Source organism: Gastrolobium bilobum, unplaced genomic scaffold, assembly GCF_033153095.1.
Source record: "Gastrolobium bilobum isolate Gb01-03AN ecotype WA unplaced genomic scaffold, APGP_CSIRO_Gbil_v1 utg6021, whole genome shotgun sequence".
In the NCBI taxonomy this organism is placed as follows: Eukaryota; Viridiplantae; Streptophyta; class Magnoliopsida; order Fabales; family Fabaceae; genus Gastrolobium; species Gastrolobium bilobum.
The window spans coordinates 546,555-567,309 of record NW_026899147.1 but is presented as its reverse complement, the minus strand read 5'-3'; the positions used below and the strand labels follow the sequence as shown (position 1 = coordinate 567,309).

Sequence of the window (20,755 nt, the reverse complement as noted above, 5' to 3'; positions counted from 1 at the left end):
ATATCTATTGCGGAAGCAAACCTAAAATTAATTTGGAAAAATGTTACCGCTACACCTATACAGAGACGAGTGCAAGACTAACTCTAATACATTCAAATAAAATCTAAGTCTACATTTTTATAACATAATATTTATGACTAGCTATAAATTTTGAGTCGTTATCCTCATTGATTCCTTGCAACCTGATTTACTGAAAATCTGCTTCCCGAAAGATCATTGCAGTCAAACAAACACAAAAGTCAGCAAAACTGGCAATTATAATCAAAACTCAATTATATAACTCAAATATAGTAATCAAATAAAAATTATAATCACATAACAATTGAATCAAACATCAATTTCAATATTAATCATATATATATATATATATACATAATTAAATCAATTATTATCTTTATTAAATTCATTTAGTAAGAAGAGAACAATGGTAGACCTGGAGATCCTGTCAGTCTACCTTGTGACCCGGATATCCTGCCAGTCACATATGAACAATTTGGCCATTATCAAAAACATCTCTTCCTAGTGTGCACACCTCTTCCTAAAGTTGCTACTAATATTCGGATATCCTGCCAGATACCACTTTGAGAAGAACGAATAATATCTGTTTACATCGTATAAATATATCGGAGGCATAAAGTTCAAAGGTTGTGTTCATCACTTTAAGAGTACCATCACAAAGCTATCCTCCTACTATTAATTTATTACAATCACATACAATAAGGAAATAAAGAGAGAGAGTAGAGGGGAAATGTTGATAATCAAAGGAAGATAAAATAAAATAAATAAATAAAAAATTTGAAATAAGGAGAGAGAGAGTAGAGGGGAAATGTTGAAAAATGAATTAGTTTGATTAGACTAGACCTCTATTTATAGTTGAAGTTTTGGACTCGATATGGATTTCGTGCAATTATTTCCTTGTTCTTCATTAATGTATCTGGCTTAGACATTGACTTCATGCACTATTTTCTTTTTTATTCTTAATTTCTTATGGCTCAAAATATCATATCGCTAACTCATTATTGACTCAATATTGATTCATCATATCTAATAAAATTAAGTTTGTTGACTCATCCTAATCTAATCAAATCAAACATTACCAATTAATGCATAAATGCCCAAACAATTAATAATTCAATTAATCATAGTTTATCATCTAATATATGGGTTTTATTTTTCTTATGTTGCATGAGACAAGTTGTCTCATGCAACACACAAAAAGTGAATGGGACCCACTAAAAAAGAAGTGAGAGAAAATAAAAATGTGTGTCCCATTCACTTTGTGTGTGTTGCATGAGACAACTTGTCTCATGCAACATAAGAAAAACAAAACCCCCAATATATATAGATATATATATATATATATATATATATATATATATTAATATTATTTTATTATTAATAATCTGGAGTATTATAAAATATCAAAATCAATTTCCAATAAACATATATCGCACAAAATCTTTTTGTGAAAAGTAAAATTAATATTATAATTTGTTATTTATCACTATAAAATATATATATATATATATATATATATATATATATATATATAAAAAAAATAGTAATTTATAGTTTATTATTATTATTATTATGAGATATTACAGTTTAGCACTCGCATATATTGTCGTGGCAAAAACTTTAGTAAGATTTCTTGTTAAGTTCAAAGAGTGTCTTATATCATGTCATGTTCCTTTTTCTGTGGGGCTATGAAAGCATAAAACTTTACCAAATCCTCTCTTCTCTCTCTCTTCATCTTCTCTCTTGTGGGGGGTTCTAATAAATTCTGATAGGGCAAGTTATGATGAACAGACTTTTGGGTTCTCATTCTTTTTCCATGACTAGTCTTTTTGATCTGAAGACAAAAGCCAAATATTTGAAACCTGCCATGAAGAACAATCTCAAAGATCCAGAACATATATACTCTTCATGGAACTTTTCAAAGCTAATGGCTTTCTTCTTCTTCTTAATCTCCATCTCCTACCTCTTCTATTCCCTTAGATTCGTTAGCCACTCTTATGATTGTGATAAAACCCCCAACATTCCCATCACCCATCATCATCATAATCATCTATCTGACACCACCACTTTCCCATCTTCACAAGAGTCCCCAAAAAAGCCCTTTGAAGAAACCAAAATTACCCACATAGTATTTGGGATAGGAGCTTCAGCAAAGCTATGGAAGAAGAGAAAAGAGTACATCAAGCTTTGGTGGAGACCCAATGAAATGCGTGGCATTGTGTGGCTAGAACAGAAGGTGAAAACTGAGCCTGGTGATGAGAATCTCTTGCCCCCTTTGAGGATCTCTGAAGACACTTCAAAGTTCAAGTACAATAACCCAAAGGGTCATAGGTCTGCTATAAGGATCTCACGCATAGTTTCAGAAACACTGAGGCTTGGAATGGAGGGTGTGAGGTGGTTTGTGATGGGTGATGATGACACAGTCTTTGTCACTGAAAATTTGGTGAAAGTTTTGCAAAAATATGATCACAATCAGTTCTATTACATTGGGAGTTCTTCAGAGAGCCACTTGCAAAACATTTATTTTTCTTACAATATGGCTTATGGAGGTGGTGGTTTTGCTATTAGTTATCCTTTGGCTGTGGCATTGGAGAAAATCCAAGATAGATGCATTCAGAGGTACCCTGGATTGTATGGCTCTGATGATAGGGTGCAGGCTTGTATGGCAGAACTTGGGGTTCCACTCACCAAGGAGAAAGGGTTTCATCAGGTTAGTGTGCTTTGTTGTCTCTGGAATTTTTCTTTGTCTATCTCTTTTGTCTGGTTTTGTGATACTGTTTCTGTTTGGTTCCTTGGAAAACATAGGAAAATGGGGGAAAGAAGGGGAAATGGTGAAAATAGATAGAAATGCAAAGACAGAGAAATTTACTTTTGAGTGTGTGACTTTACAGATTGACTTATAGTCATACTATGATTGTAATGGGTAAATTTAATTATTGGAAGTGGCTGAAAAAAATGAATAAATAAATTTAAGTGAAGGTGGAGATTTCTGGGTTATAAACTAAAATTAAAAAAAAAAACTTGAGTTTATTTTTGACATAGTAAAATAACTTTATACTATTAATAATGATGTGTTATCTTATTAATAACTTTATTGATATATAAGAGATGTCAAACTCATTAATAGTAACATGTTATTGGTTGATAGTATAATTTTTTGTTTATACTAATAATGTATGAGAAATTAAGTTCTTTTTAAATTACCACTTGTTGCATCATCTTGTCCATGTCTTTTTTTCAATTGAAACTAGTTATTTGTGTTTAGGGATGTTATTTTACAGGGGTGATAATGTAAATTTTCAAGAAAGTAATAGTTGACAAAAATCACATTTATTGGTAACCTAACTAATTTAAGATCACTTTGACATAAAGGGCCTAATTTTGAAAACCTAGAGTAATAGCTATACTTATTTGTGCTTATAGGGATGATTATTCCGCATATTTTTAGCATTTCAATTGGGAAAGGCCAAAGGACGCTTTAAGGACGTGTTTGGTATGCGGCATTTTTCTGAATTTTTGAGAAATTAAATTTTTTAAAATTTTTAATTTTCAGATATTATTATAAATTGAATGTAAAAATTATATTTTTGAAAATCAAAATTTCCAGACAAAAAAAATTTCTCCTATACCAAACGTCCCAATAGAAGATAACCTTAACCATTATGGGAATATATCTTTTATTACGAGAATTTCATATAATAAGTTTATATTAAAAGAAATATGTACACATTATTAATTATATAATTTTCTGTAAAACTTTCAATATGTATTAAAAGCTTCCACCATTGCTTAACCATTATGGAGTATTGACCCGTAATTTCCCACCAAAAATAAGATGCTTTCTGTCACTATTTAATTTTTCAACCCAAACTGACAGTGAAAGTGGATCAAATTTAATTAAATCGTCAATTTGTTCTTTAATTAGGTAAAGATCTATTATATTTTTTTTTTTTGAAAACCAAAGATCTATTATATTTCACACTATGGTAAATCTTCGAAATCATTTGGTCTCCCATAATTGACTTGGTTTTTCAAACTAGAACCATTAAACAGCTAAGAACCCTTCCTCAACCACGGTTTCAGCACTATCTCCACTTTAGTCAAAAAGGTCAATTCCAACTTTTCTTTTCTTTCTGCTGGTTTCAATTTTGGCTGAGTCTTTCTCTCATTTACAACATTTTGTATTTAACAAAAAAAAAATGTTTCTCGTTTTCAATGATATAACTTGTATTATTTCACTCTCACAAAAAGATGAGATCCACAACTTTATATTTTTTTGTCTACTCTTCTCTCCTTTATCTATCTCTTTATCTTACTCAAAATGACACAATTTTACATCTTTTGAAATGATACACATTTTTTTCAACAAAAAATTAAAGAATGCTCATATTGTGGGGAATATGAATATTTAATCTGCACAGCATCCACGTGGTCGTTCTATGTTAATTCTGCTGTGCTGTGTCTGTGAGTGAGGAATAGTTGAATTGTCCCCATTCAAATCCTAAGTTAGGAGACATAGATTTAATAAAATGACACTTGTCACACATTGAAAAGCACGTTGCATTCCCACCACGAAAACCTGAGCCACAATCAGCTCCATGATTGGTAAATACTTTTCCACTGTCGGCAAAGATAAGACCCTTCCCCAGTTCCTTCTTTCCCTGTATAGGTTATTGTTAGACTCTTTGATCTAGGTGTGACACACTTGTTACATAGTGGTATACTTTAAGATAAAATTAGTAAAGCATCCAAATATCACATTTAAATATTTAGGGAGCGTTTGATAGAGAAATTTTTTTTTATCAGAAAAATATAATTATTGAAAAAATGGTAAAAAAGTTAGTTTGATGAAAAAGTTTAAAAAAAATGTTTGATTGACTGAAATATTATCGAAAAAATTTATTTAAATTTGTAAAATCTATGTTTGGGAAGAACTTTGCACCTGTTTTTTTATTTTTTCAGTTATCTCAAAATATCACATCTCGAGTGGTATTTTGTAACCGTGAATTTCACTCAAAAATCAACACCAAAGTCGGTTTCCAACCATCCTATTTGTCTAGTATTTTTTTTTTTTTCAAAAACTTAACCAAATGTAGTATTTTCCAATACCCATCCACACTTATTCATCAAATCCAAAATAAAACTTCTACCAAACATACCTTTAAAACAATGTTATGAGAATCGATCAGGTATTGATTAGGGGACTATTGGGTTAATTAGTGGGTTATCAGTTATTAGTACATGAAAAGAATTCTTAAATGGGGAATATTAATCTTATGTTACATGAGAGTATTATCTCATGCTATAGAGAGAGTTTAAGTGGGGTCCACCATTAAAAAGTAAAAAAGAAAAAGAAAAAAGAAGGGGTGCGATTTTCGATGTGAGAGAAAATGAGATAACTACCTCATGTAAAATGAGAGTAGTATTTCCCTTCTTAAATTTGTGTCTTGAATTCTTAAACCACATCCAAATCTGACATTGGTTTTGTTATATTTGTGTCTTGAATAGTTTGATGTGTACGGCAATCTCTTTGGGCTCCTAGCGGCCCATCCGGTGACACCGCTTGTATCCCTCCATCACTTGGACGTGGTGGAGCCCATATTTCCTAACGTGAGCCGGGTCCAGGCCATAAAGCGGCTCAAAGGGCCCATGAAATTGGACCCAGCCGCGCTCATGCAACAATCCATTTGTTATGACAAGACCCGGACTTGGACCGTATCCGTTTCTTGGGGCTATGCGGTTCAAATATTCCGGGGCATTTTCTCGGCCCGGGAGATGGAAATGCCAGCAAGGACCTTCTTAAACTGGTACAAGAGAGCTGATTACACTGCCTATCCTTTCAACACGCGCCCTGTCAGTAGACATATTTGTCAGAAACCATTTGTTTATTACTTGTCTAATGCAATTTATAACAAGGGTACTAATGAGACTGCAAGTGAGTATGTTCGGGTTAACCCGAACCCAGATTGCAAGTGGAAAATGGCGGATCCGACCCAAATCAAAGTAGTAGAGGTTTATAAGAAACCCGACCCGCATTTGTGGGACAAGGTAACTTCTAACTTTTCTTATTCAAAGGTCTAAATATATATTTGGAATTATGTTCTTTCGTGTTAAAATTTTATGTAAAAAAAGTTCTCTCAACTTAAAATTTTATTTTGTCACGTGAAAATTTTGTATCTATCTTTTTATATTTAAACATTTTAATAGATTTCATCTATTTGATGCCTATAAAAAGAAAAGTAGATACAAAATTTTCACACCATAATGTTTCGTGAATTTTAACTTGAGAGAATTTTTTTAAGTGTTTGTTTTTTCTAAAGTTATTTTATACAACTTTGTTTAATGTTCACTGAAACAATGTTATTTTGGGGCGAAAATCATGGTATATTTATAATTTTAATTTATTTTAGTGTTATAATAGTCTTTATCATTTTAATTTTATAATTTTTCAATCCCAAAATAACGTCATTTTGATAAATATTAAATAAAATTGTCTAAAGTAACATTGGATATTTTTTTTTCTTTTATTTAAAAAGCAGTGTTATTTTTTTGTGTATTTTTTTTTTTCTAGAAATAGATCTTCTTTTGTAGTATTTAATATGAACTTTATGTGAGACAATCTGAATTATTTACAGTCAAAGCAATGGTTATTTTTTTTCCATTTCTTATTTGGGTAAAGTGTGTGTCATTTTAAAGAATGTAAAGTTGTGTCATTTTAAGTGAGAGAAAGAGATAGATAAAGGAGGAGAGAGAATGAAAAAAAAATAAAGGTGTGGGTCTCACTTTTGTTGTGAGAGTGAAAGGATGTAAGTTGTATCATTTAAAAGGACAAACATTTTTTCCTTCTTATTTTAATGTTTTTTTTTTCTCTCATATCAGTTATCATCATCGCTGGTTTGTCCATAAATGATTGAGATTGTCTCCCACAATATAGTCATGTTAAATAGCACATGAGATGATCCATATTCATATTCTTCTTTTTTATTATTATTATTATTTGAGTTTTTAGCTAAATGAAGGTCACAGTTGTTTAAAAAATGGATTTGGTTTTGGATTTTTTTTGCAGTCTCCAAGAAGAAATTGTTGCAGGGTTCAACGTACAAAGAAGAAAGGAACTCTGGTGATTGATGTGGGGGAATGCAAGGAAGACGAAGTTGTTGAATTGTAGTTTGGGGAATGGGTAACATAACAGCTCCTATAAGCATGTTGATAATTCTTAATCTTTTGTTATATGTATTTTGTCCTCCTTCATAAAATGAGTTACTTTGTGAATTTCTTGGCGGCCAGTGTAGACAAAGATGAGTACTTGAACTCTAAATTACATTATCCTCAGAACATGTTTACTTTTTTAGCCAAAATGTTTGGTGGGAGGGATGTTTGTCGCGTTCTATGGTCACAACATTTCACTCACAAACCATTTTACCATTAATTCACTTCTGATGTTTTAAATCATAATTCATTTAAATGCGAATGAAATAGGTTAACTCACTTGAACAAGCAACATCAACAATATCTTTATCTCAAATTAATTGAGTAGATAAACTCAAATGAAAGGTACGAAGGAATAAAAAAAATAAGAAAAATATATATATGTAAATATAAAAGTAAAAATAAAAGGGGTGTAAAATAAATAAAATAAGATAAAAGTAATAAAAAATAAAAGAAGAAGAAGAAGAAGAAGACTGGGAAGGGGAAAAGAGATAAAAGAAAAGAAGGGGAAAAGAAGAAGAGGGGGGAGATAAAGAGAAAAAGATTAAAAAGGTACCATATCAAACATAGGAATAACAAATCTAACCATTCACAATGCTAATAATTTTTCTCCATTCTGTCGTAAGGCACATTGTCCATCAATTTATATTCCACTTCATTTAGTCTTATTTTACTATCTTTTTCAAAGTAAGTTTCGATTTACCTCTATTTATGTTGGAAAAAAAAATGTAAACACGGTAAGCAGTGTAACTCGTATAATATGCAAATTAAGAAGTTATAGGTAACGACCAATAATCATTGAGTTAAATGATAAGCAACTTGTTTTCCTTAACCTAAGCAGATTTAATATTCTAAACTTAAGGATTAACTTGTTTTTTTTACTTTGAATACTTTGTATTTATTTTCATGAAAACAAATCATTAACTTGAAAGCAATTACTAATTTCATTAATTCGAATAATAATAATCAGGCAACTGACATTGAGAGAGGACTCGGATCAATGGTTGCATAAGTGAGGAGTTCAGGGTTTGCTTGCAAAAGAGTCATGTCCTGGTCATCCAAGGTAACCCAAGCTTCAATGCCATCTTGCAACCTTGTGTCAACCAAGATAATAAGATTAAAAAACAATGAACCATTTGAACCAACAGTACAACTCATCCATGTGGGCTTTCCCCACCCAAAATCAGCATCATAGAACCCAAAATTGCACCAGCTGCTAAACCCATGATATTCAACTTCATTTTTTGGTCCTGCCTCACCTATAGCTTTGAGAGTCTCATGCATAATTGACCTTCCCTTATCACCTCTCAATTCTTCAACAAATTCATTATCAACTTTTGATATTCCATTTCTCAACTTACACACCAACTCATCCAACCCCATCTCATGATCACTCATGTGTTCTGCAGTTACTAACCAAAGTAGGTTTCCCATAGCATGCTCTGGACACAGTGCTTCATCAATTCTTCTGCGCAGGTTCACCATATGAGTCAACATAGAAGGCCTTTGGGTACCAAACTGTGCCTTGGACACATCCATAAGAGACTTCCACAACATTGCAGAAACTATCTCCAAACGTGTAGGGTCTTGCACCACAACACAGGAAGTGTTTGCTGTGCTTGATATTTGATCTTTGACTTTGGCTATATCTGAGTTTCTGAACAAAAACCTCTTAGTGACCCATTTTCCTTGCTTGAACAAGGAACCCCACATGTCCAATGTCAAGTCTCTAAGCCATAAACTGTTTGTGGGGAAGAGTGAAGATGCTATGAATTTGGGGTTGGTGAATTGGTTGCAACCCCTAGCCCTGCATGTCCACTCCTTAAGGAAGGTGCTTAGTGCAGCCCCATCTACGATCTTGTGAGAAATGCATAAGCCAATAGCAATTCCTCCACATTCAAAGATGTTCACTTGAATGTTAGTCACATAGGTTCCTGAATTTGATTCTTGAAGAACTTGTTCACATGGAAGAAACTTTTGCAATAAGGTTACTTGAGGCTGGTCTAGAAATTCAGAAATAGGACACTTCACTTTGGCTTCTACAAAATTAGCCCCTTCATCATTGCACTCAATGGATAAGTCATCTTTGATCTTGCCACCAAGTGGATAGAACTTGGTTAGTGTCTCAGATAAAGATTGCTTCAACAATTGTAACCTCTTTGGAACTTCAGAAAGGCTAGTTGTTGCACTGTGATAGAATAGGATTGTTGGAGCATATGGAGATGGAACAAGCTGATCCAAAAGGGAAAGTTTGAAGACTCTTAAGTGAGAGGGTGTGGGAGAAGAAGGCTTAATGTCCTCTCTAGAAATGATTTCTACTTCAACTTTCATTGTTTGGCTCTAATGCTTGTGTGAAAAAAGGTTGCACCAGTGATCATGATTTATATATGGGAAATATAAGAATCATGTTGCAGGAATGACACTGTTCATTCCTGCAACAAGAATCCGCTTCCGTATCTTAAGGATACGGCGTCGTATCCTGATTTGGTTTGACTTTTTTTTTTTAAGCGTGGGACCCACACTTGATTTGTGTGTGCAGAAAAGTGATCTAGTCATGTCACATGACAAAAAGCGAACCCAGGGGTTAAAAGTCTTCCCATGTCTTTCTAGGAAAAGGTGACTTTTCTAGCTCTAGAAGAATATTCTCAAACTATTGGTGCTGGCGTGCAGCTACCACTTAATTTGGCATATTAGGAAAAATTAAAATAAAAAAATCTTGGCAATATATGCCTACTCTTTTGTCAGAATCAGAAATGTTAACCTACAAAAAAAAAAAAAAGAATCAGAAATGTTGTTAAACTGGTTATTTTTAAGAATGAGCCATGCTTGCAAAACCGAGCATATTCCAAGCTGAATGGTATGTTCCTTGTTATGTTTGACTCGTGTAATTTCAATAAACAATCATTCAGATTTTATAAATTTTCTCACATATGTATACAAAATGTCATTGTATAAAAAAATGTTATCTTGTGTGTGGGTGAAATTACTCCTAATAAATATCCCATAATTTAAGAAATATACATTAATTCAGCCAATTTGTGATCTCATATAGGAATGTAAACATGACAGGTTTAGCCAAATATTCATCCAAAACCATTTTTATATCCATTTTCTTAATTATGTTAAGTACAAATCAAAGAAGTAAATGGATGTTTGGGAACAAATTATATTTGAAAAATAATCAATTTTTCAAAAAAGCTCTCACAGAAAGTGTTTTTATGAAAAGTTAATTTGACATAAAAAAGTGTTTAATCCAAACATGATATAAAATCATTGGTAACAGAGGCAAACAAATTTTTTTTTGCAGTAATAAAAAATAAATATAACATTTTAATCCACGCTGAAAGCAATAATTTACAATGGTATCCAAAACTCAAACAGAGATGAATATTATACTCCAGAGGTTCATATGTATTCAAAGTCTAAAGTGAATATTTTCACAAAATTAAACTTTTTTTTTTATCTAGGTTGGATATCTAGTATCTACTAAATCTAATTTAATTCTCATCTTGACTTTGACTAACATCCCTATCCTTTTATTAATTACAAATGGTTCCATCAAACCTATTTGTCTGAATATTCAAGTGATCAATAATTGTAATACCCAATTTGTTTATTGTCTGTCACGTTCAATTAATTGAGAGTCGCATCAATCTTGCTATTTTATTATCGGAAGTGGATAGACATCAAAATTTCTTATGATCCTCTTATATGAAATTTTAATATGAGAACATTTATTTCTCATATTGTTGGCGATGTTGAAAATTGAAAATTTCTTGAAATCCAAATTGGTGTCCAATCAACAGGTTTATTCTTAATATTTTATATAAATTTATTTCAAGTGATTGAATGAGTGATTCATAATTTAACCCATAACTCATTAATTTAATATTCCGACCGAATTGATTCGCGGTTCTAATTAAAATTGCTAGATAGGATAAGAAAATTAGCAACGCAGGCATGGTTCATGGCTTCAACTTTGTTGCCTTGGAGAATAATTAAGATAAGCAGCATTATTTGTGAAGATTAGCAAGTTGAAATTCTTTAGATTAGTGACGTCCGGGAAATTATATCAACATTCTTCATTGACAATATTACACATACAATTTTTTTTTAAGCTATTACACATACAACTTTATTACATATAATTCTCATCATCACAACTTATTTTTATCTCTTTCTCTTTTTTCTTTCACCGTCAATGATTCACAACACATTAACTGGCGAAAATATAAATACTAAAGTTCTAAAGCCATAATTTTGGGCGAAAACATAAATATTAAATTTTTTGAGCAAAAGTAAAAATATACTAAAGTCATAAAACCCTAAAATTTAATTATATATATATATATATGGCTTTAATATTTCTAAAGTGAATGTAGATAAGTTATCTACATTCGCTCTCAAAACGACGTCATTTTGGGTTAAAAAAGTATAATGAAAAAGACTATTATAACTATGAAATAAATTATAATTATAAAAATACCTTGATTTTTGCCTCAAAGCGACGTTGTTTTAGGCTCAATGTAGATAAGTTATCTACATTAACTGTAAAAAAAATGATATATATATATATATATATATATATATATATATATATATATATACTCTGATACACGGATACGTCTTTTTTTAGAAAAGATGCGTGTCGGACACGTTCCGACACGTTTGGACCCGCGTCCGACACGTGGTCAATTATTTGGGACACATTGACTTTTTGGACACGCAATTTTGACCGTGTCCGACACTGTCAAAGGGTAAAAATGTAAATTTTTTGTTATTTTATAAAATTAAAATCTGTGTACCAACCGAAAAAACCTCTTCCAAGGTTTCCATGGTGTGCAAGGGTCCATCTTAGGCAATCTCAGCCTCATTTTCTCCACTTTCATCATCCACCATTGATCTCTCCAAACAGAAGAAGGAGACATCAAATAACACAGGCGCATGCCATTGCCGTCGTCAAGCTCCAAACAGTACGAAGGAAACTGCCGTGGTCAAGCTGCAAACAGAATGAAGGAAACAGAAGTGAAAGACAGAAAACAAAAAAATGAAGAAAGAAGAAGAAAGAAAACAAAACGGTTTACCAAAAACGAGGTATCCATAGTTTCTTTTTCTTTCTTTTTTTTATTAAAAATGAGCTGTTATCCAATGTTACTTGAAAGATGAGTATGTCCACGTATAGGTGTTTTTCAAATTTTGAACAGATCATTAATTGTGGCTTAATTAATAACTCTAGTTTCTTGGAATACCTAAGACAGTGATGAGTAATTATCAAATTCATGTCTTGCTGAATGTTATTTTTCATTACCATAGGTAATTGGAGATATTCTCTTCGTAGCTAGTGTGGAAACTTTCATCGGGAAACTTGAATCGGGAAAATGGCATAAATGGACTTTTGGAGGCTTAGCCCTAATTGAGTCCACCATGATTCAAAGAAATCATGGTTTATTCATGCATTAAAAGTGTTGTGACTTTTATAGAATGACTTCATTATGTATGTATTCATGAGAATGAGACTCTTTACCTATAATAATTTTTGAGTATTCATGCGTGCTTCTAAACATAAAATGAACTTCCGTTCAATGATCATATTCGAGTATTGTTGGAACTAATTCGTACATCCACTAAGCAAAACTCGCAGATTACTATGTCCTCGTTAATGATTACACTGGTAAGTTGAGCTGATCATGCGATTAAATATTATTTATTTCTAAAATAGCATTTCAACAAATGAAATTTAAAAAACCATCACTAAAGTGGGAGATCACCAACCACAAACTCACAATCAAGAATTAACTGAATATCTCCAAACACTATTAGTTTTACAAAACAGGCATTATCAATCGGATTTTTATAATTTTTTATTCTAAAAACCAAAAAATTAATTTTAGAAACAGTATTCAATCAGGGTCCAGTCCACGTCTTCCGAATTCGTCATCACGCGGAGAAAAAAAAAAATTAAGCCAATAACAAAATATTGCCTAAGACAGCACTAGATAACAAAGAAAGAAAGATAGAAAGCAGAACACTGAATCATTTTAAAAAGAACATCAAAAATTTCTAATTATAAACACGAAATACGAGATAAGCATATATTTCAACAGCCTCAACCGCAATAAGTCCGAAATAATGACTAAATTTCTTGAAATGGGCAGCCAAGCGCAGACATTTTGCTTGTATTTAAATAGGAAAAGATGTGTGTCATTTTAAAGATATAAAGTTGTGTCATTTTAAGTAAGAGAAAGAAATAGATAGAGAGAGAGTTGACAAAAAAAAGGTATAAGTCTCACCTCTTTGTGAGAGTGAAATGATATAAATTGTGTAATTTAAAAGGACAAATATTTTTTCCATTTAAATATCATAATTGGTATATATAAATACTTGTTTTTAAGTATGATTATAATCATCCAGCTTTTTTTTCTTCATTTTTTTTATCAATTACATTTAAAAGAATCAAATTTAAATAATTATTTATATATTAGGGGCATACATTTATTTATCAATTACATTTTTTTTTTGTTTTTTTTTTATCAATTACATTTAAAATAAATACATTTTTTTTAGGATTATCACATGTTCCTAGAAATATGCAAATGTAAACCAAACAAACATTTTTAAGTTGTTCCCATGAATTCAAAAAAAGATTCCAAGGAATTTTAAATGCTAACCAAATAGATTTTTCTAAATACCCAAGAATAACATTCCAGATCATAGTATCCCTAGGAATGTGATTCCAAGGAATATATTTAGACACCTTGAAACAAATGCCCCCTCAAGCATTCAGGACAAATTTATAATCACTAATCCAGTAGGAATCAGAACTAATTTGCATACACTTCATCTTAGATCAAGTGAATAAAACATCAGCTATTCAATTTCAAAACTAAATTTTTGAGCTCAGAGATCCCCTTATTTTCATTTTGCAACCTATCAGAAAATCAAATGATGCAAGACTCCTTGGGCAGTTGGCCATGCCATTATTTCTACTGCATGATGCTATTTTTCTATTAGATATTTAATCTATTATCTAACTATTGGTGATTGCAATTTAGGCACAGTATCTTTTGCATAGTCCCTTGATCAGTCAAAAGAAATGTAGAACTAGCTAAAAATCCAAACAAAATAAGTGCAATACAAAATGAAGCAAAGGTAACTTCAAGATAATTATAACATCTCCATATTGTATTTCCTCGCTAGCACACACCGTAGGCAATGTGTTGGTGTTTCATTATGCTAGTATGTCAATTTCTCATAATTAAAGTCATCTTCAAAATGCATTGCACTAACAAAAAGGAATTACATATTCAGATGAGTGAGGGACCATGTGTTTGAGGTTGTATCGAACAGTCAATTCTGCATATGAACTTTCTCTACGCGACAAGACACGGTAGGGAATGTCTTTTCCTAAGAAAACTTTTGCATTTGATCTTAGCATGCTTTTTAAATCATCCGATATACGGGGAATCTTACTTAAATCCACAATTAGCAGACGAATTATAGTAATAATGGCTCGATATTTGGCACGGGACTCGATCACTATAACCTACAAACAGGAAAGAGGACTGTAACTATGATAACCGAAGCAGCAAGTAGATCATAATCCCAAGATCAAAAGCTTAAGAAAGAAACATTCTAATAGAGATAAAGGCAATAGATTTTTCATCTGTTTGTGTGCATGCAGAAGTGTAGATTGAGGTGCGAGCTTCAAAATTTACATATCCTCTAGAGCAGAAGTTTCCTAGCAGAAATAAAAATTTAAAATATAGGAGCAATCAAGAAAGTTAATCAGCCATCTTAGCCTCATTTTATAAACTGATGAAATGAATGGTTAGACAAATCAAAGGACAACATCCAACAGAATCTAACCACGAAAGAGCACAATGCATTACCAAATTATTTGAGCAAGTGAATAAAAAAACCACTTCCCATGAAATCCCAACTTGCAAGAGTGTGAGTGAGGGAAATCCTTGTATACGAGCTTACCCTTGCATTTTTATAAAGTCGTTCCCTAGATTTAGACATGTGAGTCATGACCGTAAGATCACAAAGGAGTAGTTTTACCACTGCTCCACCATTTGAGCAAAAGAATAATGAAATTAAAATTTTTTTATCTGTTTCCAACATTTTCCCCTCTTCATGATAAGTAACAAATATATATGTTCTGAAAAAACAAGCACATGCCAGCACACGTTTCTTCCCTGATGTATTCATATTTATCTTCTTCCTCGCTGACAAATTTAATTAATTGGCAACCTGGTGTTATAAAGCTACCACTATGTTCAGAATCCTGGGAAGGATCATGACTTAAAAAACGCGAAGGAGATAAAAGATCACTGCAATCTGCCTAATATGATGATGAATGACAGAATTATACCTAAATTTAAGCAACAAGAAGCCTGCACAAATTATTGCTTGGAAAATCAAACAGAACTATAACTTGATGAGTCATTGGAGAAAAGAGAATACTCTTGGTTGAAATACAAGATTCAAATATGAGCAACAGATATGTAGTGAGCATTTCCCAAAAAGTTGTATATCTTTGTATGATATATTTGAGCCAAAGATCAACAAGATTGATTTGCAATGTTTAAGCATTCAGAACAGATTTGGCTCTCTTAAAGTCACTGCATAGATGCAGTTAGAGATAGAAAGAAACAATAAAGTATGTTCCGCTAATTTTAAATTTTGGGAGTCAGTTCTCTGCATTGCTGTCATGATTGCAGGGGAAGTAAGCCTATTCAGAAACACTAGCAAAAGAGGGGGAAAGGAAGGCCCACCTGGCTAGTAAAAAAAGAGTGTGGCACAATGACTGGAAACTTCTCAGAAGTCCGCAATAAAGTGGTAATAAGACCCATCTCCACCACTTGACCCTCTATTGAGCCAGCCTGTAATTCGTATAATTTCTCAGACACATTTAAGAAATATAGAATGTAAACAAGGGTAGACCTACATTAAAGCTTGATGATGGAACCCTTCATAATTTCCAAATTTTGTAACATTTTATTTGCATTTCACTAATAATCTCATAATATAGATGTTAGGACCCTCCAATTTTTATTTAATTTATTGTAAAAACCTCACCTAATTTTATTTTATTTTGGCCCTTCCAATCTTTTAACCCTAATTCTTCCTCTGGATGTACACAGAACATCTATATAGGCACTACATATTACATAATACATATTGGATAATTGCAACAAAGCACCAGCAATTACTGTAACATTATTATTACCTAATTTGCAAGTATAAAAGAATAATTGTCATTCCTCACCTTAAAAAACATAACTGCAAATAGGACATTCAAGTGCAAAACAGATAGCGAGACCATGGTTTAGAAAATAACTTTTCCCATAAAAAGTAAAACAGGACCAATCATTAATTTGCACCTACTAAATCAGCATACTTTTATTGTATCTCCAATTGAAAAGGGCTTTGAAAACTGCATAGATAAACCACTGAACATATTGCCAAGAATGTCTCTAGCTGCGAAAGCAGTGGCTACTCCTGCACAAAGATAGAAAGAGAGAACCATTAAATTATCCATTCCTTATTCTAGTGGTAAGAAAAGAATAATAAATAAATAAATGAGTAAAACGCTTTAAGGAATGCAAACAAAACTAATAATTTTTTTATCAAATGGATAAAGAAACTCATACAGAGATATTAACATGTTTAGGTATAAGGCTCGCAAGCTGGATCAACAAGAAAGGATCAAGGGTATCTGATGTTTTCACTAAATGGAACACAAGAAATTACAGTGTGTGTATTCTATTCCTTTCTTTTTCATACTATTAATGTTTTACATTGCTTTTACAGCTCCAGAACTACCCATCTTTTTAGAGATTAAGGCTTTTGCACTTCCAAGTTATACAATATTTCCTCTTTAACATAAGCAATGTGCCAAGCTATCAATTTCTACAGTGGTGAAGGCATCAACTTTCAACCAGATTGATATAATGATATACCTAGATGGAACTTTTCTTTCCAGAAACCTACACTTCTCAATACGAGTTTTCCTGCCTCCATCAACATTATAGAAAACCCATGACGTTGGAAAAGGAGAAATACTAAAAATTTTAAGGATGTAAAATTAAACTCACCAGATTCAATTAAATTTAACAATTACCTCCTATTCCACCAACAGTTATAATAGATTGCACAGCCACACCACAAGCCTCGGTCAAAGCCATTATACCAATCACAAATAGGCCAATAGATGAGATTTTGTCTAGAGCCAGCAATCTCTCCCTAACATATGGAGTCAGATCATCAGAAACTTCTTTAACCTTTTGCCCAGCCTATGATGCTGTCTCTACCGCACTCTTCCAAGTATGCTAATCTTCTCAGCCCAATCACCCGTAACAACAAAATCACCACTAGCATTCATGTCAACTGAACCAGAACCAGCAGCAAATTTTGTACCACCATCACTGTTTCATTTGCCACCCACAGATGATGAATATGTTCGGCTATTCAACACGTTGGTCATGGAGGCAAAAGGAACAGTACTCCAGAAGCAAAGCAAAAGCTAGAGAATCAAGGATACAATGAGGCATTGGTTTTGGCAGCAAAGAGGTGACTACTAGAAGCCAAATTACTAAACGGATTATGAGAATTTCTTGTAAGGATCATAGCCAAACTGTGGTTAGCTAATTCCATGTTCAAGGAAAGATTGATTGAACTTTGTAGGCGTCTTAAAGAGGAAAAGCTAATAGCCACCATTGTTAAGCAAATTAACAACTCACCATTTGAAAGAAGATTTCAAACAAGTAACGCCTCGATCTGCAAATTCCAGAACACTAATCACAATTCAATCACATCACCCTCAACGTACTTAATTAAATTAAAATTAAAAAGTAAAAAGAAACTGAGAATAATTGAATCAGTTGATAAACCCTAAAATAATTGAATCGATTTTCGTGAGTTTTCTAAGGAACCAAACAGAAACGGAAACCGAGAGAAAAAAGAGAGCAAGTGTACCTTGACTACAACATCTCAATAAATGCGATCTGTGGTTTTTTTATTTATTTATTTTATTTTGGTACAAGGGATCTGTGATTTTCAATGACATAAAATTGTCATTCTAATGCCTAGCGGTGATTTTGTTGTATCCTAGATTCTATAGCTTTTCTTCCGGAGTACTCTTCGTTTTGCCTCCATGAAGCAGTGATGGTTGCTGCTGGTTCTGGTTCAGATGACATGAATGCTAGTGGTGATGCTCAGCAGTTGCTTGATTCACATCCATATCTTATCAATGTGGTTATTCCAGTTCGTGGCCCTTTCTGATAGCTTTGTTGTGGATACATAGGGTTTTGAGGAAATTTCACTTAAAAATAAAATGTACTTAAAAAATTATAAGGGGACGGTTATACTTACCACCAGATAAGTTTACCACCCTTACAACCAATTTTATTACCGTTAGATTTAAATTAAATCTAACGTTTTATAATTATCTTTTATAATCCTAATTTTTACTCTCGCATTTCCTCTTTCTCTCTCTAGATTTGGGATATGGACATCTCTCTCCCCAAATTCTTCCAAGGGAATATATTTTAATTTGTACCCTAATTGATAAACGGATTCCATTGCTGTACGCTTTGATTCATTATTCGTTGATTTTTTTTCAATTAATCTTGAAGAGAAGGCCCTAAACTGAGCCAAAATGCATCGATGACAATTGTCCTAATGAGCAGAACGAGGTTAATGAGATTCAATTTGATGTTGAATCCAAAATTCTAGAAGAAAAAGTATCAGACTAGGACGCACTGGCAACAATTTCATGATACATGTTCCGATATCGATTTCTCTGCCACTTTCACTCTCGTTCTCTAGTCCCTTTGATACGCACCCAAAATACCAGAATATGAGAGAACCCTTTGTTCTCTTCTTTGGGTTGCAACATACCACCAACGGATAAAGCGATGATAGAAAGAGAGATGAAAGAGGTGATTTTCAAACCCAGAGAGAGAAAGAGAGGATGAAAACCTAGGGAGAAAAGGGGAATATGAGAGAAAAAATTAGAATTATAAGGAATAATTATGAGCGGTTAGATTAATTCTAATCTAACGGTTATGAGATCGGTTGTAAAAGTGGTAAACTTACCTGATGGTAAGTATAACTATCCCCAAATTATAAACAGTAAAATATTACTCGTACATTACACAGGATAATTTTAAGAAATTGATTTCACTTACCACCATTAATATTATATACATTATCATCAATATAAATGAAGAAGTATTAATTAATATTTAAAAGTTACAAAATCATATTTTTATTCACGTAATAAAGAGATATTAAAATAATTTAAAATTTAAAAATAAAACTAATTAATTTAATTTTATTTAAAAGGATAAGATATATTTATCAATTAAATAAACTTTTATTAGTTATATATAAAGTACAGGGTTATAGTTATTACTATTTGAAGCTTACGATTTTAATTAATTATTATTGGATCAATTTAAAATTAGCTATAATTGATGATTTTGAATTGATCAAACGATAATTAATCAGATAATAAGTCTAAAATAATGGTAAGTATAATAGTCCAATATAAAGGCTTTTTGACCTTTTTATCCTTTATTAATTTAAAAATAACCATTTTATCCCTGTCTCGAAACTACATATCATTTTGTCCTTGTTTAATCGATTAAGTGACCTTTTTAATCGATTAAGTGTAAAATAATACATGTAATCGATTATTATATTAGTTTAATCGATTAAATGTCGATATGAAGCTTCTATTATATTTTTGCAGTTCAGATATCTTATCAACTTGGAGCACCATGACAGAATCTTCATCAACCATGGTCGATTACTTCGCTCATTATTTCGATTCTTCTTCAATGTAGAGGTTGGTTCATCATTAGCAGAGAACATCTCACATGAAGAACACACTATTTCATCCTGCATCTGTCATAAAAAATAGAAAGAAAGTGGACATACAGTTAAATCTTTATCTCTGAATAATTATTAGAAAAATAAATGAACAAAAAAAAATATAGAAAAATAAATCCATATATAATTAAAAAAAGAAAACACTTATATTTGAATCAACAAAAAAAGAGGCGGAGGATATTGGCACACAACCTGCTTCTCTCCCTCGTCTTCTTTTTGCTCCATAATTATCTCTCCGGCCACACACTCCACCCTCAGCGTGCCAGCACCCATGTTCACAGAGACGGCGACACCAACCCTCTGATTCTGTCATGGATTTACTTCAGCTTCTCTTCCACATCAAGCTTTTGCACATCAAAGATAAAGAGAGAGATAAAAATTAACAGATTACATTACATAGTTTACAAGATAGATGTCTCCACCAAAGAGCATCTCAGGCTAACGTGTCATTTTAATAAAAATCTTTCGTCCACGTGTCACACGCCCTTAACATCCTTCTCCTTAATGTTCACGCACGATATGCATATATCATCAGAGACCCACTTATCTTCTCTTCATTCATAAAATTTCAAAAGCGAGTTCTTATCAAAATTGGGTGCTGAAAACCAACAACAACATGATCAACAGA

At 32.3% G+C, this 20,755-nt stretch overlaps 3 protein-coding genes across 5 annotated transcripts; 1 reads left to right on the top strand and 2 right to left on the bottom strand.

Annotated features, from left to right (window-relative positions):
• Window positions 1–1,710: 1,710 nt before the first annotated feature.
• Window positions 1,711–7,352, top strand: LOC133287634 (uncharacterized). Its single transcript, XM_061485280.1, has 3 exons — window positions 1,711–2,728; window positions 5,527–6,066; window positions 7,085–7,352. Exons 1-3 carry the CDS (start codon window positions 1,799–1,801, stop codon window positions 7,184–7,186), a joined length of 1,572 nt encoding a protein of 523 aa, XP_061341264.1. The 5' UTR covers window positions 1,711–1,798; the 3' UTR covers window positions 7,187–7,352.
• Window positions 7,353–8,193: 841 nt separating this feature from the next.
• Window positions 8,194–9,558, bottom strand: LOC133287647 (stemmadenine O-acetyltransferase-like). The gene has a single exon (XM_061485297.1). It carries the CDS (start codon window positions 9,556–9,558, stop codon window positions 8,194–8,196), a length of 1,365 nt encoding a protein of 454 aa, XP_061341281.1.
• A 2,404-nt stretch (window positions 9,559–11,962) lies between these two features.
• Window positions 11,963–18,521, bottom strand: LOC133287652 (mechanosensitive ion channel protein 1, mitochondrial-like). Of its 3 annotated transcripts, none has more exons than XM_061485303.1 (5): window positions 18,208–18,521; window positions 17,354–18,009; window positions 16,631–16,731; window positions 16,005–16,112; window positions 11,963–12,226 (listed from the first exon to the last, which is right to left on the bottom strand). In XM_061485303.1, the coding sequence occupies exons 2-5, from the start codon at window positions 17,415–17,417 to the stop codon at window positions 12,155–12,157; spliced, it is 345 nt and encodes a 114-aa protein (XP_061341287.1). In that variant the 5' UTR covers window positions 17,418–18,009; window positions 18,208–18,521; the 3' UTR covers window positions 11,963–12,154. The 3 variants fall into 3 exon arrangements, with proteins under 3 accessions (XP_061341287.1, XP_061341286.1, XP_061341288.1); XM_061485302.1 differs by lacking the exon at window positions 11,963–12,226 and adding an exon at window positions 14,406–14,770; XM_061485304.1 differs by lacking the exon at window positions 11,963–12,226 and adding an exon at window positions 14,780–14,965.
• Between the last annotated feature and the right edge of the window lie 2,234 nt (window positions 18,522–20,755).